Consider the following 27,586-nt stretch of genomic DNA (forward strand, 5'->3'; position numbering starts at 1 on the left):
CTTAGCTTTATTGTTTATTATATATTAATTCCTATATTATTAGCCTAAAACCTGGCAGTTAAGATAAATATGTATATGTTCTCAATTTTTTATCATTTGTTTGCAGCTGAAAACACGTTTATTTTTGCTTTTGTAATTGACTTGTAATTGAGCAATTATGCAGATCTAGACCTTCAATTTTAATTACAATTACACCATATTGGTGATGTTCAATTGCAAATACAAATACAGTGTAATTGTAATTAATTATTCAGTTACACCAATTATGTTGTAATTAAACCAAAGTCTGGTTTTAGATAAATGGATAAAGCTTTGGTATGAATAAATATTGTGATTAGATGTGTAACTTTACATATCAGAGGTCTTACACTGATTTCTTACACTGAGCACTCAAGATCAACATAATGGCTCAGTATTTTATGGTTTCTTTTCTGCTTGAGATCATAAGAACTGTTTGAGGTTCAGGGATGAACCATACATAGTACATAGTAAATGTAGAATTTTCACTTACGATGTGAAGTTGTATCTCCATGGTCAATAACAATGATCAGTTTTTGGATACATTTCCTGAAATGCTATCTTAAGATGATGTTATGAAACATGATTACTGTCTTTGTTTGCCCAATAACTTAAGATGATGTTATGAAACATGATTACTTTCTTTGTTTGCCCAGTAACTTAAGATGATGTTATGAAACATGATTACTTTCTTTCTTTGCCCAATAACTTAAGATGATGTTATGAAACATGATTACTTTCTTTGTTTGCCCAATAACTTAAGAAGTTATGAAACATGATTACATTCTTTGTTTGCCCAATAACTTAAGATGATGTTATGAAACATGATTACTTTCTTTGGTTGCCCAATAATTTAAGATGATGTTATGAAACATGATTACTTTCTTTGTTTACCCCAATAACTTAAGATGATGTTATGAAACATGATTACTTTCTTTGTTTGCCCAATAACTTAACAGCTCTGCTTTAAAGTTGATAGTCCAGTTTCATTATTGTCAAGTTTTATGACTTTATCAAGATAGGCAGGGGGACAAAAATCCACTGAATTGGATTGTTATAGATATTTTTTGAAGATGTACAGATTCAACAATTTAAATTTTAGAGCAATCTCAGGTTGCTCAGATCAAGCTGTTGACACAAAATGTATTGGATACGGCCTTGGTTCTTACTGACTTTTGTTTTCACAGGTTAAAAACCTGTTCTGTGGCTTGTTTGGACAGTCCAAAAGCACTCTGAACCATTAACATGGGTTGCTAAAGCTGTGATGTTCAGTTTGATAGGGCAGTTAAAAGGTTACATAGTTAAAACTGCATGGCTTCTGTTGTTGATTCTAACTGACAGCATTATTCCCCCCTGTACAATATTGACATGAAAGACCCGCACTTGTATTTATTTGCTATTTGTGCATAACAATTGTTGAATGACATTTGTGTGTTGCATTTGCTGCAGGGAAAATGACCCAATTTTCTTCCCATGGTATAAATGTTAGTCACTATATTCTGTGGACCTAGTAAAATATACCTAATATATCATTGCTGTTTACATGGCCTATGTCTGTCCAGTTTTGTTTCATGCAGTAACTCTAGTTCTATACCTTGTACCTTACCAGGCTTTGTGCATGACTTGAATTGGGGCTATGGAATAAGCATATTGATGTCATGCTGTTGCTGCAGGCAATGGGCAAATTCTGTTCAAAGGAGCATAGCAGATTTTTGTCCTGGCTTGCGGCAATGATGATTACTATAACTGAAATAATGTAAAAGATTTCTGCACAGTGACCTAAGTTTCATTTTCATAGGCCTGGATCAAATTTGTGGATGGCTTGCACTTGGGGTCAGGAAGTAGCCTGTCATATTTCATTGTTAAAATGTTAAAGATTTTGTCTGGCCATGGTTACTGACAAAGGAGTGATTTGGTTTTGCATCACATAACTTTACTAAATTTTATGGATGCTTTTACACTTAAGAGTTCAGAAAATGCCTAGTAATTTGGGGGTCAAAAGATCAAATGTGGCTGAAAGAAAGAATATGGTTTCAAAATTTTTTGTTCTTAACTGTGTACCTTGACTAAGGTTTGTGGATGACATACTCTTTTGGTAAATAAAAAAAGGTCGAAAGTCAAGGTCACCAAAACTGAACAAAGAAAAACTGGCTTTGCATGGATCAAGTACTGTGAAAGTTTGTGGACTTATGGCATGGAGGAGGTCTTGTGATCAAGAAGTCAAAAGTCCAGGTTAGAGTTGACCAGAAAAGAAAGGAAAAGTGCACAATAACTTTTATTCTAGATTAATTTCCTTAATGAAACTTTTGTGGATAGCTTGCATTATAGGTAGGAAAGAAACTTACAGAAGTCAGTGGTCAAGGGATGTCAGTGGTCAAGGTCATGGTAATTTTTATCACAAAATAATGGTTTCTACACAGCAAGTTTAGCTCCAGACCACATAATAATAATATTAATAATAATAATAATAATAATAATAATGATAATAATAATGAGGACTTTGTATAGCGCCTAATCTTTAGAAGCTCTAAGCGCTTTACAACATTAGACAACACCTATAAGATAAAAAACAATAATATTATTACAAAAACAAACAACGTAGATTAGAAAAACATTAAAAACTAAAAAACATGCTGAGAATATTTCAGGTAGGAAACATTATTAGGTCTTTAAGTTTGTTCTTGCAGTCAAAATGAGTGAGTTTTGAGAGCCCTCTTGAATGTGATCACTGTGTCTTTGTGTCTAAGTTCAGTGGGCAATTCATTCCACGTTGCTTGGCCCTGGTATGCAAAAGAACGCTGTCCATATGACTTTGTTTTCATAGTGGGAATAATGAGTATACGATTGTCAGAAGAGGAGCGTAAGTATCTTGCTGGTACACATGGGTGAGGTCGGATAGGTATGTTGGACTAGACTCCAACAGTGAAATGTAGCATAGACAACAAATTTTGTGTTTGATTGTGGATTGAATGGATAGCCATTGTAGGGTACAGAGCAACGGGGAGGTGTGCTCTGATTGTGGTACTCTAAATATGATCCGAGCAGCTGTGTTTTGAACTTTTTGAAGTTTCTGGAGTAGATATTGAGATGAACCAGACAGAATTGAGTTACAATAGTCCAGTCTTGAAAGTACTAATGAACACACAAGTGTTTTAGTGGCATCAACTGAAAGATATTTTCGAATTGAGCTGATGTGTCTCAGCTCAAGATATGCAGCCTTGCATATGTTCATGATATGTTGGTGCAATGTGAGAGTACTGTCCAGAGTAACACCTAGGTTTCATACTGATTGTGTGAATTTAATGTTGGCGTTGCTGATATTTATTGTTTGAGGTAAAGGATGTGAATGAGAAAGTCTTTGTGTTGTGATCAGAATGGCCTCAGTTTTATCATCATTCATCTGCAGCTTGTTACAAGTCATCCATGATTTCACATCAGAAATGCACCTCTCTACACCTTGGATGGTAGCATCAACTTCAGTTGGGTGGCTATATTTGTATATTTGGGTGTCATCAGCATACAATTAGTGAGACACTGAATGATGATCTATGACACTTGAAAGCGACTGAGTGTACATAATGAAGAGAACAGACCCCTGTAGAACACCACAACATAGATCAACTGGGCTGGAGTGTATTCCATTTGCAGACACAATTTGTGTCCTGTTGACCAAGTAGGACTTGAACCACAGTAAGGCTGTATCATGAATGCCAAATACATGCTGGAGACGGTGAAGTATTATATCATGGCCTATTGTGTCAAATGCTGCAGACAAATCAAGGAGGGTGAGGACTGTAATCTTTCCGCTATCCAACGCAGAGAGAATGTCATTAACTACTTTTAGAAGAGTAGTTTCAGTACTGTGGCAAAGGCGATATGCAGATTGTACATTGCTAAAAAGACTGTTTGAATTTAGATGAGATACAAGCTGGGATAGAACAACCTTTTCTAAGATTTTTGAAATGAATGGGAGATAAGAAACTGGGTGGTAGTTCTTTAAATCGTTATGGTCTAGTGTTGGTTTCTTCAGCAGAGGCTTTACAGTGGCAGTTTTGAAAAATGATGGGAATTCCCCAGATGAGAGAGAGGTATAATAACATCAGTTAGTGAAGGCAATACTGGATCTAAGCACTCAAGCAGCAGTGATGTTGAATTGGATCAAGTTCACATGACTTTGGTGCACTCTTCATCAGGATTGTATGTACAAAATCCATAGAGACAGGTTTAAATGCTGCTATTGGTTGCCACTTAAATTCTGTATCCCAACTGTATGGTGATGATGAGTCAATACATGTACCTTGACCAAACGGTCAAGGTCATTGTAATGTAATGGTCCAGTTTCAACCATGCTTGTACCTGCATAGATAACTATTAAAAATAGGATGGATGTTAAAAATGTACTATTCATGGTATTGAATATAGATAAGTTTATGCTTAGATATCAATGCTACATTATGATTTAGATATAAAAAAATGATCACAGGGTGTTTTATATTTATTGGTTGCATTTTAATCATTTATGAAGACATTTATTTTAGGTACTTGATGTCAGTGCACACATAACAAATGAAGGAGTGGCAGCATGCTCCAAATACCTTTGTCATCCACCAAACCAAAACATTAACACTTTGCTTGTTTGTGAATGATAACCAACACTGAGATGACTTTTAGTTCACCTGCCTTAGCAGATAGTGAAACGTGTGTATGTGTAATGTTTGCAATGGCATGATAGGTTAGTGTCAACTTGAAGATTATATCTAAAGTGTTGTGTGAAAGGTTTTGCAAGTTAGATAGAATGTTAGTATATCAGAGCTGGAGGGAGGGCACTGAAGACCTTGCATTCTTGGGAACTTATGCTTGTATGGTCATTATCCCCCAACTTTTCAGATGCATTTGTAAAGTTACACAACCCCTACAATACACTGTGGGGCTCATACCTCTGGGTGAAGTGGAGTTAAACTTAGCACTCACATGATCCAGTTTTACTACCTAATGCAAAGATGAAGAAACTCTCTTCTTGACTGCACCAAGGAAATAAATTCTGCATGTACTTGCATGCCTAATTCCACTACCTGTTTCAGAGACATGAATGGCTGACACAAATAACATAGGGTCCTCAATAGATTAAAAAAATGAAGAGCCATTTGACCCTCAACACTGAAATCTCAAGTCATGAAAATCTCAAAACTGAAATCTCAAGAGTCATGAAAATCTCAACACTGAAATCTCAAGAGTCATTTGACCCTCAACACTGAAATCTCAACAGTCATGAACATCTCAAAACTGAAATCTCAACAGTCGTTTGTTTTCAAGTCATGACCTCACAGCAGGATTTTTGTTATTTGTGGAACAAACTGGTGCCTAATATTTCTTATTTTATGATAAATAAAGGAAACACTTGTAAAGTATTTTCTTACTGATGCTTGATATTTCTTGTCTCGTGATAAATAAAGGAAACACTTATAAAGTATTTTCATATTGATGCTTGATATTTCTTACAACTTCAGGAATTTTATTCTCCTTCTCACATTTGTTACTGACTTTATGTTTCTTTGGAGTCTGAGGGTCAGAGTGATCATCACTGGCAGGTCGTTTCTGAGACTGAGACAGGAAAGAAAATTTATTTCTTAGAATGAACCAGTGTAGGACAATTCAATGAAGAAGGAAAAAACCTATATCTCATGGTTCGCTGACAAGATTTAAATTTTTAAAAATCCGCTGGCATTTTTAATTTCATTCACATGATCATTTATGGATGACCTCTGATGGCATTAATTGTGATTATTAAGTTTCACACTTAACAGGCCCTCAGTGGTTTTCTGGTTCAGATTTCCCCCTTGAATATTGGTAGTTTTGTTTTTGAGAAGAATGGAGAATGTCTTCTCCCAATCAGCATTTGAATGTGGCAGTGACAAAACAACCACACTCAGCCTGCAAGAAAAATCATAATTTACTTTTTCTGTGGCTGGGATTTAAAGTTGCTGACTGCTCTCCAATGTTCACCCAATTCATCCTAAGGAGAAATTTTCAGAGGTGGACATGAAATGTACTCTTGAATTTCATATTTCTTAGCCACGTGTTTTTTTTATTATTTGCCTTTTTTTAGTTTTTGGAGTCTTATGTGTGTTTAACTTGCATTGTTTTTTTAAATTTATTTGTTATATGCTGTGATTATGTAAAATTGTATTTTTTTGCTGACAGTGTCCAAAATCATGTTCATTGTCTTCCTGACCAGAATGATTGATTTATTTAAAATATATTCTGTGAACGACTAATATATAGCTAGTATTTTTTCTGTGAGTATGGGTTTAATATTAGGATCATTATCAGTATAAGTGAACATAATTATCTTGGTTAAAGGACATGGTGTTTACCATGTTTTTAAAAATAATTTTATTAATAGACCTTGTCTGATTATAGTTTAGATAGTTCTGGAAATGAACTTTTGTCCTACATCCTGGCTCTTCTTTTGTGTTTTAGTTTTTATATATAATAATCTTATTTATCTTGAAATTATTCATTCATGCTTTAAGATCCTCAGACAGAATCATTTGTTGTGTTCACTGTTTGATTTGGGCTGGAATGTATTTATTTAAATTATTTATTCACTGGAAATACAATATGCTCTATGATATTCTTGGAAAGAGACATTAACTGGGGATTATAGTGAATTCAGACAAGGAAACCTTGGATTTTTATTATTGTGATTCAACAAAAGACTGTTGGCACATCATTGCAGTTGAGGTCATTGGTACGTTAGTAGATTAGAGACTACCGGCCACAACAAGTACATCAGCACCTTTAGTGTTGGAAAGTTTATTCAGAATTTTGTTCATTAGGTCATGTGTTAGAAATTCTAGGAGTATTTGGGATTTAATTCTCAATACCATAAATTATTTTTACATTTTCATTTTATTCTCAGGAGTTAAAATTATTTTGTTGAATTTTAAAAAACCTGTTGGTTTTTACTTTTTCTGTTACTTTTGTTAAGATCATAGAGTCACAATAGGAGAAAGCTTATATTTGGGCATTTTGACATAATAATAATGAGGACTTTGTATAGCGCCTAATCTTTAGAAGCTCTAAGCTCTTTACAACATTAGACAACACCTATAAGATAAGAAACATAATATTATTACAAAAACAAACAACATGAAATTAGAAAAACATTAAAAACTAAAAAACATGCTGAGAATATTTCAGGTAGGAAACATTATTAAGTCTTTAAGTTTGTTCTTGCAGTCGAAATAAGTGAGTTTTGAGAGCCCTCTTGAATGTGATCACTGTGTCTTTGTGTCTAAGTTCAGTGGGCAATTCATTCCACATTGCTGGGCCCTGGTATGCAAAAGAACGCTGTCCATATGACTTTGTTTTCATAGTGGGAATAATGAGTATACGATTGTCAGAAGAGGAGCGTAAGTATCTTGCTGGTGTGTACACATGGGTGAGGTCGGATAGGTATGTTGGACTAGACTCCGACAGTGAAATGTAGCACAGAGAACAAATTTTGTGTTTGATTGTGGATTGAATGGATAGCCAGTGTAGGGTACAGAGCAGCGGGGAGGTGTGCTCTGATCGTGGTACTCTAAGTATGATCTGAGCAGCTGTGTTTTGAACTTTTTTAAGTTTCTGGAGTAGATATTGAGATGAACTAGACAGAATTGAGTTACAATAGTTCAGTCTGAAAGTACTAATGAACACACAAGTGTTTTAGTGGCATCAACTGAAAGATATTTTCGAATTGAGCTGATGTGTCTCAGCTCAAGTTATGCAGCCTTGCATATGTTCATGACATGTTGGTGCAGTGTGAGAGTACTGTCCAGAGTAACACCTAGGTTTCGTACTGATTGTGTGAATTTAATGTTGGCGTTGCTGATATTTATTGTTTGAGGTAAAGGATGTGAATGAGAAAGTCTTTGTGTTGTGATCAGAATGGCCTCAGTTTTATCATCGTTCATCTGCAGCTTGTTATAAGTCATCCATGATTTCACATCAGAAATACACCTCTCTACATCTTGGATGGTAGCATCAACTTAAGTTGGGTGGCTAGATTTGTATATTTGGGTGTCATCAGTGTACAATTGGTGAGACACTGGATGATGATCTATGACACTTGAGAGCTACTGAGTGTACATAATGAAGAGAACAGGTCCAAGAACAGACCCCTGTGGAACACCACAACATAGATCAACTGGGCTGGAGTGTATTCCATTTGCAGAACTGAACATGAACCGAACTAAAACATATTTTATTATTAGACTGTTCTCTTTTGTAATCTGAACATCATCACTCGAGTTTGATGTTTGATCCATTGCAGTCTGAACATCATCACACGAATTTGATGTTCCATCCATTGCAATCTGAACATCATCACAAGTTTGATGTTTCATCTATTGCAATCTCATCGTCACACCAGTTTTGTTTTATCCATTGCAATATGAACATCACACAAGTTTGATATTTCATCCATTGCAATCTGAACATCATGATTTTGATGTTTCATCCCTTGCAATCTGAATATCATCACACAAGTTGTATGTTTCATCCATTGCAATCTGAACATGACACATGTTTGATGTTTTATCCATTGCAATCTGAACATCATCACACAGTTCTGATGTTTCATCCATTGCAATCTGAACATCATCACACAAGTTTGACATTTCATCCATTGCAATCTGAACATCATCACAAGTTTGATGTTTCATACATTGCAATCTGAACATCATCATGAGTTTGATGTTTCGTCCCTTGCAATCTGAATATCATCACACAAGTTGTATGTTTCATCCATTGCAATCTGAACATCATCACACAAGTTGTATGTTTCATCCATTGCAATCTGAACATGACACATGTTTGATGTTTCATCCATTGCAATCTGAACATCATCACACAAGTATGATGTTTCATCCATTGCAATCTGAACATTACACAAATTTGATGTTTCATCCATTGCAATCTGCACATCATCGCTCGAGTTTGATGTTTTATCCATTGCAATCTGGACATCATCACACAGTTCTGATGTTTCATCCATTGCAATCTGAGCATCATCACACAAGTTTGGTATTTCATCCATTGCAATCTGAACATCACACAAGTATGATGTTTCATTCATTTCAATCAAATCATCACACAAGTTTGATGTTTCATCCATTGCAATCTGAACATCATCACGCAGTTCTGATGTTTCATCCATTGCAATCTGAACATTATCACACAAGTTTGACATTTCGTCCATTGCAATCTGAACATCACACAGTTATGATGTTTCATCCATTGCAATTTGAACATCACAAGTTTGATGTTTCATCCATTGCAATCTGAACATCATGACATAAGTCTGAAGTTTCATCCATTGCAATCTGAACATCGTCACACAGTTCTGATGTTTCATCCATTGAAATCTGAACATCTACAGATGAATTTGATGTTTCATCCGTTGCAATCTGAACGTCTTCACATGAGTTTGATGTTTCATCCATTGCAATCTGAACATCATCACATGAAATTGATGTTTCATCCATTGCAGTCTGAACATAGGATTCGGCCAATGTAGGTATGTGAGAAAGCTTGCCAGTAGCTTCTCGTGGGTCGGTGGTTCTTCCCGGGGTTTTCCCGGGTTCTTCCTCCACCATTAATACTGGCCACCATGCATAGCCTATTGTGTGCTGAAAAATGGCATTAAACCCAACAACAACAACAACAGCAATCTGAACATCATCTGATGAGTTTGATTTTTCATCCCTTGCAATCTGAACAAGGTTGATGATTCATCCATTGCAATCTGATTATAGTCAGATCCCCACAGTCCAAGATGAAGATATGACAGACTTAAATAGAAGTTAATGTTTTGGTGACCTTTGGAATTTCAGGTCGCTCATTTATGGTATCCTGTCAGATAAAGCATTGCAAATTCAAGTGGGGGAGAGTTATTGTTTATTATTATATGTTCCGAAAGACGTGCCTCACATTGTGAAATTTGAAAGTTGTAATTTGGTTGGTGAACCTCAAGGTCAACAGAACGTGACCTGTCAGCTTTACATGTTGGACTGTGGTTATCTGATTTTAACTAGATTGCAACCATTGTGGCCAAGTGGTCTAAAGCACTTGCCACATGTCGGACTGGTGAGGTCTGATTTTAATTAGATTGCAACCATTTTGGCAGAATGGTCTACAGTGCTTGCCACATGTAGGACTGTGGAGATCTGATTTTAATCAGATTGCATGCATTGTGGCAGAGTGGTCTAAAGTGCTTGCCACATGTCAGACTGTGGAGATCTGATTAAAATCAGATTGCATTCATTGTGGCAGAGTGGTCTAAAGTGCTTGCCACATGTCAGACTGTGGAGATCTGATTAAAATCAGATTGCATGCACTGTGGCAGAGTGGTCTAAAGTGCTTGCCACATGTCAGACTGTGGAGATCTGATTAAAATCAGATTGCATGCACTGTGGCAGAGTGGTCTAAAGTGCTTGCCACATGTCAGACAGTGGAGATCTGATTTTAATCAGATTGCATGCATTGTGGCAGAGTGGTCTAAAGTGCTTGCCACATGTCAGACTGTGGAGATCTGATTAAAATCATTTGCATGCATTGTGGCAGAGTGGTCTAAAGTGCTTGCCACATGTCAGACTGTGGAGATCTGATTAAAATCAGATTGCATGCATTGTGGCAGAGTGGTCTAAAGTGCTTGCCATTACTGATCAATGTCTGCATGGGTTTGAATCTTGGGCTCAGTGAATGTGGTATGTGAGAAAGCTTGTCATTAGTTTCCTGTATGTTGTGATACTTTCCGGGGTTTTCCTGGGGTTTTCCTCCAAATTTTGTACTGGTTGCCATGTATAGCCTTTGATGTGCTGAAAAATGGCATTAAACCCACACCAACCACAATAAAAGAATTGTGACAAAGTGTTTTGGATGAAACATCAAATCAAACTCCGGTGTTAACAGCTGATTGGATAAGTACAACTTCATGCATTTTAATTAAAATAGGGATTTCAGAAATTATTCTTAAATAACTTTTTTGTGAAATACTTTAATTGTAAAGATGTCACTTGCAACTGGGTTAGGTATTTCATCTGAAAAATGATACAAAAAGAAAGACTTTAGATAATTTAAAAATGAAAAACCAAAGAAGTCTAACAATGTACTGAATCATACTGATTTTAATTTGTGTATTTAGGATGATTAGGGATTTGGCATTGCTCATTCTGTGAAGTAATGGTAAAAAACAATGAAGATGCAAATAGACATGAGATATTTTCCTAAGATGATAATCATTGTCACCATTCTTGGTGTTTAAAAAAATGATTTTATCTTTATTGAAGTTTTTTTTATAAGATCTTTTTTTATATTTATGTTGTACATATTTACAGATTTAAAAAATATCAGATATCAGTGCCATTATTAACATCATCGATAAAAGTGTCATAAATTATCATATTGTTGTCACATGTCATGATGTCATTATTTTATTGTATGATATGGGGGGCACAGACAGGTTTTGTCTCTCATAATTAAATCCCATTTATTGCATTGACATCATGTAATAAACTCTTTTGAGAGACCACATAATCTTGAGTCACCAATGTTTTTTGGATTCAGTTGGATAGTTTGTATTGAGTACTGTGGAGAAAGATAGAAATATGTATTTCCTTAGATGAACGTGATTGTATTTTATCAGGTGGTCATTGCACCCAGTTAACATAACATTTTGTAGAACATATTGAATATTAGATTTGGCCTTTCTTTTATTCATCTTACCGTATTTTCTTTTTGCACAGTACCTTTCTTTATTATTTGTTTTGAGCCAAATACCAGATTTGATATGCAACTTTATTTTGATGGGATTTAGCAGAGCTTCATTGTGGGATGTGGGGAATGTGTTACATAAATTCAAACAAATATCAAAATTATGACACTGACATGTCTGACAGTTGGATTGTGGGGTGTGGGGAATGTGTTACATAAATTCAAACAAATATCAAAATTATGACACTGACATGTCTGACAATTGGATTGTGGGGTGTGGGGAATGTGTTACATAAATTCAAACAAATATCACAATTATGACACTGACATGTCTGACAGTTGGATTGTGATTATTATTAAACCAAGCGACAACATTAAGTCAGATGGGTGTTTGAATGTGCCTCCGAGTCTTTACCTGGGGGCATCAAATTGTGGTCCTACGGTCTAAACTCAGCAACACCGAGACCCAAAGTTTTGACTAAATATTACAGTTATTGGGCATGAGAAGACAAATTCAAAATATGCAGCTGACTTGGGGACATAGCTTGGTATATTCTTAACTCGCAGACAGACAAACTATTGAGATCACCACCCTTTAACCATATATAGACTTAATGGGACAAAAAGACAAATGTATTCATACAAGTCAAGCATATCTTCTGGTTCCTACACAGTGGACTATAAAAAAGGACGTGGGAAGTTCTGTTCACAGTAATCTTTTTGACTATTTCTTTTTCAAACCAAACACTGTACATACAAGTCAAAGCATGATGATGATGAATAATGTAAAGGGAAATAACCATTATTCCTGAAAGGGCCTCTTTTTCTCAGTAGCATCTTAAACTACTGTATATACTCAATTAGGAGTCCAGCTGCGAACTACACGGACCCAGATCAGCCGTCACATAGTATGTTGGCAGATCTGGATCTGTGCAGTTAGGAGTAATCAAAAAAACAAACAACATTGACTCTAATCTGCTGGTGCATTATGCTAGGGCAGATGAGGATCTTTGTTGTTTTGTAGTTTGACTGACTTATAATCGAGTATATATGGTAAGCAGAAATATGAAATGTCCCTCCATTCCCTCAAGTGCTGTGTCACATGCCAATGAGTAATTATAAAAAAAATGCATTATAGTCAAATACTTTATGCTGGATCATTATCAAGTTTGATTGACATGTTCAGCTTGCATGTAATATCTTAGATTGTATAACATTGAATGTCCTGGCTTTTGAATTTGATAACAGCAAAATGTTTTTAGCACACAACACCAGCATTTTGTTTTAGCTACCAGGAAAATAATAAAGGAGTCTATACTGTCATCACTGTCTGCCCATCAAGTCATTACTACAGGCCATTGCTATACCATATAAAATCACTTGAAAGTTCAGACCAACTGCAAACTGCACAGATCCAATTATGCCATTACATCATGCACCAGCAGATCTGGGTATGTGCAGTAAGTAATCAGTAGAATAAAAAACATACACCCTTATTTACTGGTGCATTCTGCAATGGCAGATCAGGGTCTGTGTTTGAAATTGGAATTTGTATGTGAGTATATATGGTAATAAATAGCAATATCCTACTGTAATCTTGACAGTTTAAAATCTTGGTGCACAGACACTGATGTTGACAGGAGAGAAAATATCTAATTGGGTGAGATTCTTTAATTGATTCACCTCTCTTGACCAGTATTGGGGAGGGGGATCAATAAGAGTTAATGGCAAGAGAGCCTGGACTATGTGTTCTTACCAAGGTTAAAAATCAATGGGAGTAGCCAGCCTAAGCAGGATAAAGACAATGCAGTTAATTATTCTTCATAGACTGTTATTGAATTATCTACATCCAAAACTGATGGGAATGGGTCTTATAACAAGATTATTGGTGTGTTGCAATGGCTGATTGAAGCCAATGGCAATTTGCTATTTTGCCTCCACCATATTAATTTGAATGTAATTTGTGATACGAATGTGAACCATCATAATGAACCCTTTTATAATTAGTTTACTGCAAAATTGCTTTGTTTATTACAGAGAAATAATATTAATGGTGGTCCATAAATAGAAACGTAAAATGAACAGCCAGAGTTCATGGTCACCCTTGAGGCATTTGAAGATCCCTGTAACTGACAGGGTGTGCTTTGCAAATAACAGTGTAAAAAACAAATTAGCTTGGAATAATTAATTAATTAAAGATGTTACATTTTTTGTGCAAGCCTACAAACTATGACAGTTAAGGTGAAACAACTGTAACCTTTGGATGACCTTTCCTTCATTGTCAGGTAGTTTGATTGACTATGTACATGTATTGCAATGTTTTCTGTTTTCTGTTTGGCCCTTAAATAGATTTAGAATGGTTTCATGAAGATTTAAAGGGAAATAACCCAATTTTTTAAAAGAGATTTCATTGTGGTATAATCTCTACTATCTTTGCATCTTGTCAATGAGGTGTGTGTGTATGATACCTTCCAATCTTCCAGACTGTGGTGTTGGTGGTTGGGGAATTGTCACTCAAAAAGTAGGTTTTGTGGTTCAAAGTGGTGTCAGTGCATATTACTCTGGTAAGTCACTAAGTGACATTGAACTCATACAGTCCTTTAGAAAATTACTGGAAATTCAAATCTGAATAAATGAAATGCCTATTTTCTTGAAGGAACTTTTATACTTGCAAGCATGGCAAAATGGTAGACTTGTCTTTTTCACATATCATCACTTCATACATATATGGACATGCACACATACAATGACAACCACTTGGACTAAAATAAAGATAAAATTTGAAATGTGTTCATGGAACAAGGATGCCCTACACTAATGCCTAAAATCTGAAATGACCTAAAGAAAACTTGACCAGTGTGTGATTAATGGACAGGAGTATATAGGCTAACAACTGTTAAGGTGATGCATATATGCACACATAGTTTCAGTCTTTAAAACCCATTAATTTAAAATTTAAACTCAGTCAGCAACCACATTACATCATTGATTTAGTCCATTGATGGCCACAGTTGGACAGAGGAGTACACCAATAACTTTACAGACTTTGCAGTTCTCATAAGTCATTGGAGGGTTGGTTTGTATAAATGACACATCATCACAATATAGGCTTTTGGTACCAGTTACTAGTTTAAAGTTGAAGAACTGTGCAAATCTTTAGGAAAATAAACCTTTCCAAATAAATGTTTTTTTTATGAAGTATGCAAGATAATATCAGAGGTGAAGATTTTATGAACATGTCAAAGGTATAAAAGATGAAAATTAAACATGTAAAATCCTTTGAAATGTATGATGCAAATATAAACTACATTCTCTTAAGAAGACTTAAGATTTTATTTAAGCTTCTTCATTAACTTCAGATTAAAATAATTGGAAATTGATATAAGTTTCATTGGTGTTAATCTTTGCACTCATTAGATTAGATGGTACTGTATATTCAGACTTCCAATTTTTCTGGGACTGCTCTGGTGGCCTAGTGGTTAGAATGTCTGCCTTGGATGTGGTAGGTCATGGGTTCGATCCTCGGCCAAGTCATACCAAAGACTTATAAAAATGGTCTTAACAGCTGCCTTGCTTGGTGCTCAGCATTAAGAGGTTAGTTTTAGGACTGGTCGGCCTGGTGTCAGGATAATGTGACTGGGTGGAACATGATGCTACATGTCTGCAGCACGATGCCCCAGTGCTGGGCATCACTATAAACAGCCACACTGCAGACATTGTAGCAATATGACTGAAAAATTGTTAAAGCTACGTTGAAAATCCAAATCACACACACCAATATTTCTGAGTATTGAAAATGATTTTTCGTCATTAGAATATTTGTGAGTATCCAACATACAGTGGCCAAACTAATTACCATATATACTCACAAGTCAGAGCCAACTGCAAACTGCACAGATCTGGATCTGCCGGCACATAATTTTAAATAAGATGTAGGACTCAACCTGTACGTGAGTATGTGTGGTAAATTAGATTTTGACATTGTGATGGTAGATAAAAACATTGTTAGACATTTTGCCATCAAAGAGGAATGACTTTTCCATACCACTACATTCCAATTAACAAAGGAATCATGTTTTGATGTTTCATGTTTGTATGCAAACAGTAAAACCCAACTTTACAAAAAGAAAAACACTTTGTGGCCAGTCACAATCTGCATTAATAAAGATGACTTTAGAAGTCTCATGTGAGACAGCAAAGTTTAATAGCTTTTGTTTATTTACATGCATCTCAGATTTACCTAACTGGGTTTTACCACTGTGTACTTTACCTGTACCAATGGGTAATGGACTCTCCCACAGCACAGACCCTTGGACTTGGAGCAACACAAATCACCCTAGCATGTCATGCAGTCAGTTAAGTAACATGTGCAATGGTAGTTGTTTGTCTCTTACCCTATTACCTTTAATCAACACATTGACATTAACATGAATAAACGGTCAAAGGTTGATAGTTTTCTTAAGCATTAATTATGAAAATGTGCGAATCCTGACTGTTTACAGAAAAATGGTGTTAAACCTCACAAAACTAAACCTAACATAATTACATTAGCCCACATTTACCCGTTTTTATTTACGTCTGCTTTTTTAATGAAAGAATCAAAACAAGCCAATCAAAACTTAACAAAAAAATCTGTAAGATTACGTGATTGTTCATAGTTAGAGATTTTGTCTATAGGTTTTCAAAATGGTCTTCACTATCATTGATAAAGGTATTTTTAGGAATTGTACCTTTTGCTGTCTTCAACATGTGTTTTTACACAAAAAAAGTTGCCATAGTAAGTAACATTGATAATGATTAAGCAAATGGATTTCATCTGGGTTATCCAAAATTTCAGTTGACATGAAGGCTTATTTTTCTTGTATTGGTGAATAAGTCATCAACATCAACAATAAGTCAGAGAACAGTTACACAATACATGCAGTACTGGTGCAAGATGATTTCACTTGTAAATTAGTCTTCCCAGTCACAGATAATCATACTTATTTTGGGCACTGTGCCATTTTTATAACCATGTCAGAGCAAGTAATAATCAAAATCACCAAAGGCAATACCGATCTTCAGAAGGTGATTCATTTCAGTTAAAAGCAAAACATTTGGTACAGGGTTCCCGTGCTACATGGAAATCATGAAAAAATATGGGAGAAGAAATAGGTTTGTTCCAGACTGGGTAATTTGTAGATATTGATCAAACATTGGGGAAAATGCAAAAATGTCGGCTGCCACCTGATTGTCATCAGGTTCCAACTAAAACATTAGTTATCATTGAACTTAATCATCAGTTAAATCCAGAATTTTTAGAGGTTGCTGATCTCTTGAGTTACAAGTATAATGTCAGGGATTTGAGTCTGTTGAGTTACAAGTACAGTGTCAAGGATTTGAGTCTCTTGAGTTATTAGTACAATGTCAAGGATTTAGTGTCATGAGTTATTAGTACAATGTCAAGGATTTGAGTCTGTTGAGTTAGTAGTACAGTGTCAAATATTTGAGTCTGTTGAGTTAGTAGTACAATGTCAAGGATTTGAGTCAGTAGAGTTACAAGTACAATGTCAAGGATTTGAGTCTATTGAGTTACAAGTACAGTGTCAAGGATTTGAGTCTCTTGAGTTAAAAGTACAATGTCAAGGATTTGAGTCAGTTGAGTTACTAGTACACTGTCAAGGATTTGAGTCTGTTGAGTTACAAGTACACTGTCAAGGATTTGGTTTCTAATCTATGCCCCCATACTTTGGATTTGTTCTATGTAAAATTATCCTTGCATGAGAAAATTGAACACTTTTTCTGTTTTGAAGATAAACATCACACCTTTGTTCTGTGTAAAATTATCCTTGCATGAGAAAATTGAACACTTTTTTCTGTTTTGAAGATAAACATGACACCTTTGTTCTGTGTAAAATTATCCTTGCATGAGAAAATTGAACACTTTTTCTGTTTTGAAGATAAACATAACACCTTTATGCCTCCATTTTTAAAACAATAAAATGGTAATGTTTTAAAAAATATTCATGCAATGCAAAAGAAAGAGCACGGTGACCAAGTAGAGTCCTAATCAATAGGAGCAGCCTGAAGTGGTCCAAAAGGTTAAATAAAAATCACTGACACCTGCTATGCATATGTAATTTAATTATTTGTTTGTTAGTTTTAAATTTCTTTTTGTTCCATTACATGCTATTATAAGGTAACTTTGTTTACTGGATTTGATATTGTCTAGAATAGAGTTCAGTTTGAATCCACATGAGCTTTCTCACACCTCTGAAAAGAGGTTTGGCCTGGCGCCATGAGAACCAATGGAAGAGGTACGTTCTGTGGGAGAGGGAGCCAGTCCCCAGGGCTGTCCACCTTGTTCTTAGAAATAGGGGATAGGTCTATGAACTTCCTTCCTGAGCCTTTTTTTGGCATATCCTTTTTGGGCCTTACTGAAAAGGAGGAGCTCTGAAATGGAATGGTTTCTTTGATTGTGGCTGGGAGTTTTAAGAATTTGGCTGGGGGTTGTCAAAAACCTCCAGGGGTTAATGTGTTAAAGTTACGTATTAAGAACACAGCGAAGTTTCAACCAGGACAGCATAAATATTAATCTCTGCCAAATATGTCCCTTGCAGAAATGACTAATGGAGCAATTGTTTGTTGTGGGATGGGTCCAGTGATGATGTTCCAGATTAGAAGGTCAGGTGGAATTTGTACAAGAGGGTGATTTATTTAGAAAATGTTTTACCTGGAATTTGAGGATGTTTCTCCATTTGCCTTTATTTTGTTTTGTATACCTTTTTCTTGGAGAGGTTTTGCACCATCTTTAACTGCTATCTTTTATTTCATGGTGCATATTTTAACTTTGATTGGAGTGGGTTTATTTTCAAAGAGATGTTATCAAGGTTTTTGCCTTTACCATTTTTGCAGCCTAGCTCTTGCATGCCAGTATATAGTATGGATTGTGCTGATGTGCTATTAAGTCCCATCCATCCATCTATCCATCCATCCATGTGCACACACATTTGCTATAGCAACCTAGATTATATAAAGGCAAAAAGTGAAAGGAAAATAACTTCCTAAGCTATTTTTTTGGTACCATAGTGAGGAAAACTTTGAATTGATATATTTTTGTATGTTTTTCTAGGTTTTGTGGATTCATTGGTAAAGGATAAAAAATTGGATCCTGCTTTCATATATAAATAATAATTCATTGTGCCTTTAAATTCATGGTTTTTAATAACTATGAAGTCCATGATAATTGATAGCACAAAAATAAAAGGTAGTCCAAAAGTAAATAGTAAATTTGCAATCTGTGAGAATTGGCAGCCCAAAAATAAATAAATAAGTTCACTGTCACAATCTGGTAAACGTGTTTGTCCTACATTTCAGAAATGTTGTTAAGTTGCTAATGTCAGAAGAGGCAGCAGCTGACTTGGCAGATAACCAGGGCTGTACACCGCTTCATTTGGCAGCCTGGAGTGGAAATGGAGAAATTTGTCAACTTCTTCTGGCTTCAAAAACTGGTGCCAATAAAGTTAATGTACAGGTAAGCACCCTCCCCGCTCTTCCAATCAAAGTGGTTATGTATGGCTGACACAGGATTGGGAAGTCATGGGTTCAGGTTCTGCCAGAGTCATGTTTTGGTCCAAAGGAAGACTATACCATCACTCAGTAAGGAAAATTTGCCTAGGGGTTATTCTGTATTTCACCAGCATTCAACCATGCATTATTCACTCAGATTGCTTTGCAATATTGCTTGTATTTTTTTTCATAGTGGGACAAACAATTTGTATAGTGTTCTATTATTGCATTTACAGATGTGAGAAATTGGTGTTATATTTAGATTGAATTCTGTCAGTTGACTATATGTTCTTTTAAAATTGAATACTTGTAATTACTGAAGGAATTATGTAATCATTGAGATAAAGTAGGTTGCTGATTTACACTTTATGCTGGACCTATTTCTTACATAATGTTGCCATAGAGACTAGCATTTGCCATATTCTTCAACCATTTCTCATCACATCTGTGTTATGGAGATGTCTTGATTCCTCATTTATTTACACATAAGCAGCTAACTAAACTGGTAAGCTGAGCACCATGTTACACTGCCTGCATAAATTTGCACACCATATTCAGTATAATACTCACATCGCATTTGTGCCAACCTTCCTGAGAGTGTTTTTTTTTTTGTTTTTTTTAGACTAATAAATTGTTTGGTAGGTCCCAAGGGAGTCAGTGCATGCGACCCCAAAAATGACGCACAATTAAGAATAAGTTATCTGCTTATATCTTGTTGGCTTGACTTCGCTTGTGAAGATTAGGAAGGGGTCCACAGAGGCTGCAGGGGAATGTCTGGGTCGTGGTGGGTACTGCTGATGGTTCCCGGTTTTTTCTTTGCCATATAGGAGCATGGTCAGTACGACAGCTCTGTTGACACTGATCTTTGTATCTCTCTGGAGACTGGCGTTGTGCCAGACTCATTTACAGAGTCTGCCGAAGGCACTGTTTACCTTGGCCAGTCTGTTGTCTATTTCTTTGCCGATCTTGGCATCAGAGGATATCACAGAGCCCAGGTAGGTGAACTGGTGGACTATGTTCAGCTCTGTCTGGTCAATGAAGATGCTTGGTGGTCGGTACTCTTCCTTGGGATCAAGCTGGTGTTACGCGCTGTAAGGGCAGTGTCATCTGCAAAGAGAAGTTCTCTAATCAGTTTTTCCAAGGTCTTGGTGTGGGCATGAAGTCGCCTTAAGTTGAGGAGGTTGCCATCAGTACGAAATCGGATATAGATGCGATCTTCGTCATCAAGGTCATCTGTTGCTTTTTGGAGCATCATGCTGAAGAAGATTCCGAACATTGTGGGGGCTAAAACGCAGCCCTGTTTCATGCCATTTGCAATGGGGAAGGTCTGTGACAGGTCGTTATTGTTTCTGACCTGACTGAGCTGGTCTTCATGTAGTTGGATGACCATGGCAAAGAATTTCGAAGGACAGCTGAGCTTTTAAAGGATTTTCCACAGTCCAGTTCTGCTCACCATATCAAATGCCTTCGTCAGCTCCACAAATGTGATGAACAGTCCTTTGTTTTGTTCTCTGCATTTTTCCTGGATCTTTCTCAAGATGAACACCATGTCAGTTGTGCTCCTATTGGCTCTGAAGCCACATTGACTCTCTGGAGCATGTTCGTCTGCAATGGTTGGCACCAGTCTGTTTAGCAACACTCTAGCAAGGATTTTCCTGCAGTGGAGAGCAGAGTTATCCCAGGGTAGTTTGAGCAGTTAGACTTTTCCCCCTTGTTTTTGTACAAGGTGATGATGACTGCATCTTGGAGGTCTTGTGGAAGTTTCCCTTGCTCCCAGCAGCAAATGAAGAACTCGTGGAGTTTGGTGTGCAGTGCTAGGCCTCCTCTCTTCCATATCTCTGGTGGGATACCATCTTTTCCTGCAGCCTTTCCTGTCTTCAGTTGTTCTATGGCTTTTACAGTCTCTTGCAGTGTGAGTGCCACATCAACTTCCATCTTAGGAGGCTGTTGTGGGATGCGATCAGTAGCTGCCTCCTGGACTGTACGGTTAGTGCTGAAGAGGGTGTGGAAGTGCTCTGACCAGCGGTTCAGGATAGATTCCCTGTCAGTGAGTAGTTCTTGGCCATGTGCACTCTATAGGTGACTCTGTATTTGGAAGGAAGGACCATAAACTGATTTCAGTGCTTCATAGAACCCCTTGTAGTCACCAGTGTCAGCGTACAGCTGGGTTCTTTCTGCAAGCTTTGTCCACCATTCATTTTGTATGTATCGAAGACTGCACTGGAGGGAGCTGCAGATAAGGCGGAAGGCTGCTTTCTTCTGTGAACAGGATGGCTGTGAGAGATGGGCTTGGTACGCTGATCTCTTTTTTGCAAGCAGTTCTTGGATTTCTTGTTTGTTTTCATCAAACCAGTCTTTGTTTTTCTTAGTGGTGATTCCAAGGATTTCTTCTGAGGTTTGCAGAATGGCAGCCTTGATGTGATTCCACATCTCTTCTGGAGGTAGATCTGGCGGAAAATTAAGTTCTTCAAATCTAGACTGCAGGCTCTCTTGAAAATTTTCCCCGTCATCTTCAGACAACAGGTTTTTGATATGGAGCTTCCTTTTTAGGGTACCTCCTTGTTGTTTGGGCCTGGGGTTGAAGTGGAAGTCAAGCTTGCATCGGACAAGGCAATGGTCTTTGTGGCACTCTGTACTGGGCATCACTCTGGTATGAAGGACATCTGTTAAGTCCCTCAGGCATACTATGATGTAATCGATTAGGTGCCAGTGTTTTGATCTAGGATGCATCCAGGTAGTTTTCAGGCTGTCTTTCTGCTGAAATATGGTGTTTGTGATGGTGAGTTGTAATTCTGTACACATTTCAAGAAGCAGGTGCCCATTGTCATTGCAGCCACCCATGCCATGTTTCCCAAGGATGGCTTTCCAAGCTTCTGAGTCTTGGCCCACTCTGGCATTGAAATCTCAGAGGATGATTATTTTGTTGCTCTCTGGGATGCTCTTGATAAGTCTGTGTAGGTCAGTGTAGAATTTATCCTTATCAGAATGATCTGCCTGGAGTGTTGGAGCATATACACTGAAGAGTGTGGCGTGTTGGTGGGTCCCTAATGGGAGATGCGTGGACATGATGTGGTCATTGTGACCAGTGGGAAGGTTTGTTAATTTGGTGGTGATTGAGTCCTTAACCTTGAAACCGACTCCTGAAAGTCATTTTTGATTTTTTGGTTTTCCTGACCAGTACAGGGTGTATCCAGCACAGAGTTCTCTCAAACTTCCCTCCTCTGAAAGGTGGACTTTGCTAAGTGCAGCAATGTCAACAGCAAGGCGAGAGAGTTCGTGTGTGATTAAGGCAGAGTGTCGTTCTGGTTTGTTGCTGTCGGTTCAGTCTAGCATTGTTCTGATGTTCCAACAAGCCAGTTTTAGTCTATTGCCACGATGTGAATCAGGTGGGGCATGCCTTGTTTTTTTTCTGTTAAGTTTCAACCGCATTGGAAGATGCCTGTTGGCTGTGGCAGGCCAACTGGGGGGGTAAGGAGACGAGCTTTGGTTAGGCCAGCTTTTCTAGGCCCCTCTCCATGCGGAGCAAGCAGTTCTGTCCCTAGAAAAGGCTGCTTGGTCACTCAGGCTGCTGCTTGGTGATGGTGTCGTCTCCGTATAAACACCAGACGGCCAAAGGCCTGAGTTGCCTGCATGCAGGGATTGGACTGCTGCTTCCAGTGACATCTTTCACCTGTTGTTTTCGCCCTTTTCCTTCCCATCGCTGCAGGGCTTGATAGAGTTGAACATAAACAGTAGACAGTGCCTTCATGCCTGCACAGTGGAGCTTTTAGGTGGAGTTAATTCTGTGCAAACTGGCCCCACCCTTTAAACCTAGGGTTCATCTGCAATGGCCCAGCAATCCAGGATGGTGACAGTGAGGTCTGCAGGCCGTAGGTTTTATATTGGAGATTCCCTCTCCTAGGCAGATGGCCAACCATGACTGAAGAGATCTGCCTTCCCTGCTATTTCAAACCATAGCTGGTCGGACACAACCGCAATCCACTAATACATATGGTGCGCCCTGGTCCCGAACACTTGGCCGTTGCCCTGTAGAGACCTTCCGCCCTAGCTGGTGACTTCCCTGTAGAAGTTCATATGCCTAGTGATGCAGTGTTAACATCTGCTTATATAAATCATTAGAAAATTACTGGAAATTCAAATTTGAATGAAAGAAAATTTGTCTCTTTTTCAAAGCATTTAATAACACTTTCAGGCAGAAAAAGTTGATAGACCTTGCAATGTCAAATATCATCAACATACACACACACATGTGCACACACTCATAATAATCACCGACACACAAACATTGAATACATAATACACCAGGTTTCTCTCAGTGAAATCAATTGTTGAGAGTGAGTGTTTGAAGGTGATGCAGGTGTCATTAGGGATGACATTCTGGTAGTTATGACAGTGTGCTTCAGGAATTTTTTTGTTTGGTTTAAATTTCATGAGGTTTGGTTTAAATTTTATGTGGTTTGGTTTAAATTTCACGAGGTTTAAGCTTATCATAATAAGAAATCAGACAACATTATAAACAATTTCCTTATCATGAATACACCACTCCCTCAATAACTCGTCCCTCAATAACTTGTGCCTTGATAACTCAAAAATCTGTTTATAATGTAAGGTCAGGCATAGATAACACTTTTTAAACTAGAAAATACCAAAGAATTTACCCCTATATGTTGAAATTAAAGAAAATCATGATCAAAATTGGTAACTGAAATCTTGATATATTACTCATTTTGTCATTAAAAATTGTAGATAGGACCTTGAAATTTGAATCATTGTTATGAAATTCTCAGTTTTAAATAAACAGTTATATATTTTTTAAAATTTTCTTTCCAAACAACATTCTAAGTACACCATAAATAACAATATTAAACGAAATTTCAATCAATGAAATTGTCACTAATGCCTACTGGAGGCAGGACTTTAATAAATAAATACCAATGAAAACAGTTTTATTTATTGAAGTACATCTTTTAGTTCTATCATTTAGTTCAGTTTAAGTGTAATCATTATAAATGCACTGTGCCCTCGTGTATTCAGACTTCAGATATGTTTATCAACTGTAACAGATATGTGATCATTGTAAATGCACTGTGCCCTCATGTATTCAAATATGAAATACAGTCAAACCCGGTTATCTCGATTACGTCGGGGGTGTAAAAAAATCGTCGACATAACCGGGTCCCGAGATATCCGGGTTCATAAAAACCGGTAATTTTAAAAATGTCCTTGAGCATTACTCCTGTCTCTTGCTGGTGTTTACTGGAATCCCCTCCCACTGCATGTTACAATAAAATAAACAAAACGCTTAATTGATAATAAAATGAAATGAACTAACCTGGTGTTGTTATCATTTATTCCTTTTTTATCATCATAAGTAATTTATTAAAGAAAAAATATATCTATGAACTCCTTATATCACATGTAGCGTATGCATCCATTACTGTAGTGTGCATCACTTATGTCAGATAACACACGACGCATTTTTATAATTGATGTGAATATTGAAAAACAAATCATGTTTGGTTGTACTCAGAGGTTTGAATATGTTATCAGATTGAAAAATGGATCAAAGAAAATCACAAACGAGAGAGTGAGAGAGAAACATCCACCGATTGCTTTCAGGCACCCGCCATTCACGCATAACGCGGTGTTAGGTGCAAAATAACCAAGATTGTATAATATCCAGGTTAATATAGGTGACTACTGCCGTAACGGACCAAAATTGTGCCTGAAAATCGATTGCTTTTGCTGACTATTTCTTGTACAATTTCTGTGAGATTGACGTTAAAAAGTTGCATTTCGTCGAATTAAGCGGGTCCACATGTTACTTCGGACCGAAATTTATGCCCGACATAACCGGGTTATCGACTTAACAGAGGTCGAGATAAGCGGGTAAAAAATAGCATAACAAAGAAGAATTTTTTCGGGACCGGACCAAAACGCTCGACATAAGCGGGTTGTCGAGATAACCGAGGTCGAGATAAGTGGGTTTGACTGTATGTTATCAACCGTAACAGCTTTGTGATCATTATAAATGCAGTGTGCCCTCTTGTATTCAAATATGAAATATGTTATCAACCATAACAGCTATGTCATCATTATAAATGCAGTGTGCCCTCTTGTATTCAAATATGAAATGTGTTATCAACCGTAACAGCTATGTCATCATTATAAATGCACAGTGCTCTCTTGTATTCAAATATGAAATATGTTATCAACCATAACAGCTATGTCATCATTATAAATGCACTGTGCCCTCATGTATTCAAATATGAAATATGTTATCAACCATAACAGCTATGTCATCATTATAAATGCAGTGTGCCCTCATGTATTCAAATATGAAATGTGTTATCAACCGTAACAGCTGTGTAATCATTATAAATGCACAGTGCCCGCATGTATTCAAATATGAAATATGTTATCAACGGTAACAGCTGTGTGATCATTATAAATGCACTGTGCCCTCATGTATTCAAACATGAAATATCTTATCAACCGTAACACCTATATAACTGAATAAAACACGTCAGATTGGCTTTTCAGAATGCTAGCACTGATTAAAACATGTCAGATTGGCTTTTGAGAACGCTAGCACTGAATAAAACATGTCAGATTGGCTTGCCCAGAAAGTTTGGTGCTTACATGATCTTAGATATGTTTAATGGTAAGATCCATGAAACTGATGATCTGGCGGATGAATAACCTCCAGGAGGAATGCCAGGATTGAAAACTGTTTGCTCAGTAAAGGAAATGTATTTGCATGCACTGACCTAAAAGAAGGGTGTGCACTGATTGAGTCATCTACATATATGTCACATACACTACGTATACCCAGTGCAGATTCAAGAGTCTTGCAGGGTAAATCAAATTGGACCCCATCCAGTCTTATTGGTCAGTTGTGCAAAGAAATTTTCGCAAAACCATTTCATAGAAATTCTCGGTGGTTACTGGTACATGTTGTATTAAAGACCTGATTGTATCAGAAACCACAAGATCTGAGTAATGTTGTAATCCCATAGGATTTATATTTTATAACATTACGGACCTTGGCACTACTGCCATATGGCCAGATCAAACAGTCAAAAATCAGTGTTGGGTGATTCCTAAGGATTCATCAGCTACCTGTAGGTACAAAGTCCAGGGTACAAGAAGTTTTATGTACTGTAGTCAAGGTAACATGAAAACAGCTCTGGACAGGCAATTTTACCAATACAATCCAAAACAATTACAGTATGTTAAAATGAACAGGCATGGAAATGGTACATAGTAAACCAGATCAGGTACATTTAAGTATGAACAGTAACATACCTGCAAAATACAAACTATAATATATATATATATATATATATATATATATATATATATATATATATATATATATATATATATATATATATAAAGAAAAATAACTTATTTACATACATGATACAATGCAGAATGTGTTTTTATAAGAATTCGGCTGTTCTGTTGATAAATTAAATACAGGAAATGAAAAGTACAATGTTTGAATTTAAACAAATAAAATAAATATAAGTGGTGATTGAGCAAGACTTAAAGCAAAAGAAAGTTATTTAAACTAGGTGAAGATGTGACTGATTGACATTGCTTGCTAAACTAATTGTTGCAAGTCACGTTTACACTTAAGACCCTGACTATGTTGTTGTTGTAGTAGTAGGGTTTAACGCCATTTTTCAGCACACGATAAGCTATATACATGGCGGCCAGTATTAATGTTTTTCTTTAAAGCCACATGTTGGTGCTTCATTGTTAATCTTGTCTGAAATGAAATCGCTGAATAGTTTGTGGTCCTCCGTTTCATACATAGAATTGGATATACCACATTTCCTAAATGACATGACCATCATCTTCTCTAGTGGAAGTTCCTCCAAAGTATTACTCACAAATTGAAATAGTAAATCAATCCCAGGACACTTCAGTTTTCCTGCATTTGTCAATTCTTAGGGCATATCTACAATCCAGTTATGCTACTGCCTTGAATACTGGCCTTAAATGGGTTGTTTAGGCTGTAGGGCATATCTACAATCCAGTTATGCTACTGCCTTGAATACTGGCCTTAAATGGGTTGTTTAGGCTGTAGGGCATATCTACAATCCAGTTATGCTACTGCCTTGAATACTGGCCTTAAATGGGTTGTTTAGGCTGTAGGGCATATCTACAATCCAGTTATGCTACTGCCTTGAATACTGGCCTTAAATGGGTTGTTTAGGCTGTAGGGCATATCTACAATCCATTTATGCTACTG

The 27,586-nt window shown here is 36.8% G+C and overlaps 1 protein-coding gene across 5 annotated transcripts in view; it reads left to right on the forward strand.

The window, feature by feature from the left end:
* Positions 1-27,586, forward strand: part of LOC149784853 (uncharacterized) — a 404,070-nt gene that overhangs the window by 10,984 nt on the left and 365,500 nt on the right. For all 5 annotated transcript variants that reach the window (XM_089978427.1, XM_089978423.1, XM_089978426.1 and 2 more), the window contains exon 3: positions 19,132-19,288. In XM_089978427.1, the coding sequence (XP_089834553.1) occupies positions 19,132-19,288 (157 nt within the window). The remainder of the gene's footprint in view (positions 1-19,131; positions 19,289-27,586) is intronic.

Source organism: Sinohyriopsis cumingii, chromosome 13 (genome assembly GCF_028554795.1).
Source record: "Sinohyriopsis cumingii isolate HCF-2022 chromosome 13, ASM2855479v2, whole genome shotgun sequence".
In the NCBI taxonomy this organism is placed as follows: Eukaryota; Metazoa; Mollusca; class Bivalvia; order Unionida; family Unionidae; genus Sinohyriopsis; species Sinohyriopsis cumingii.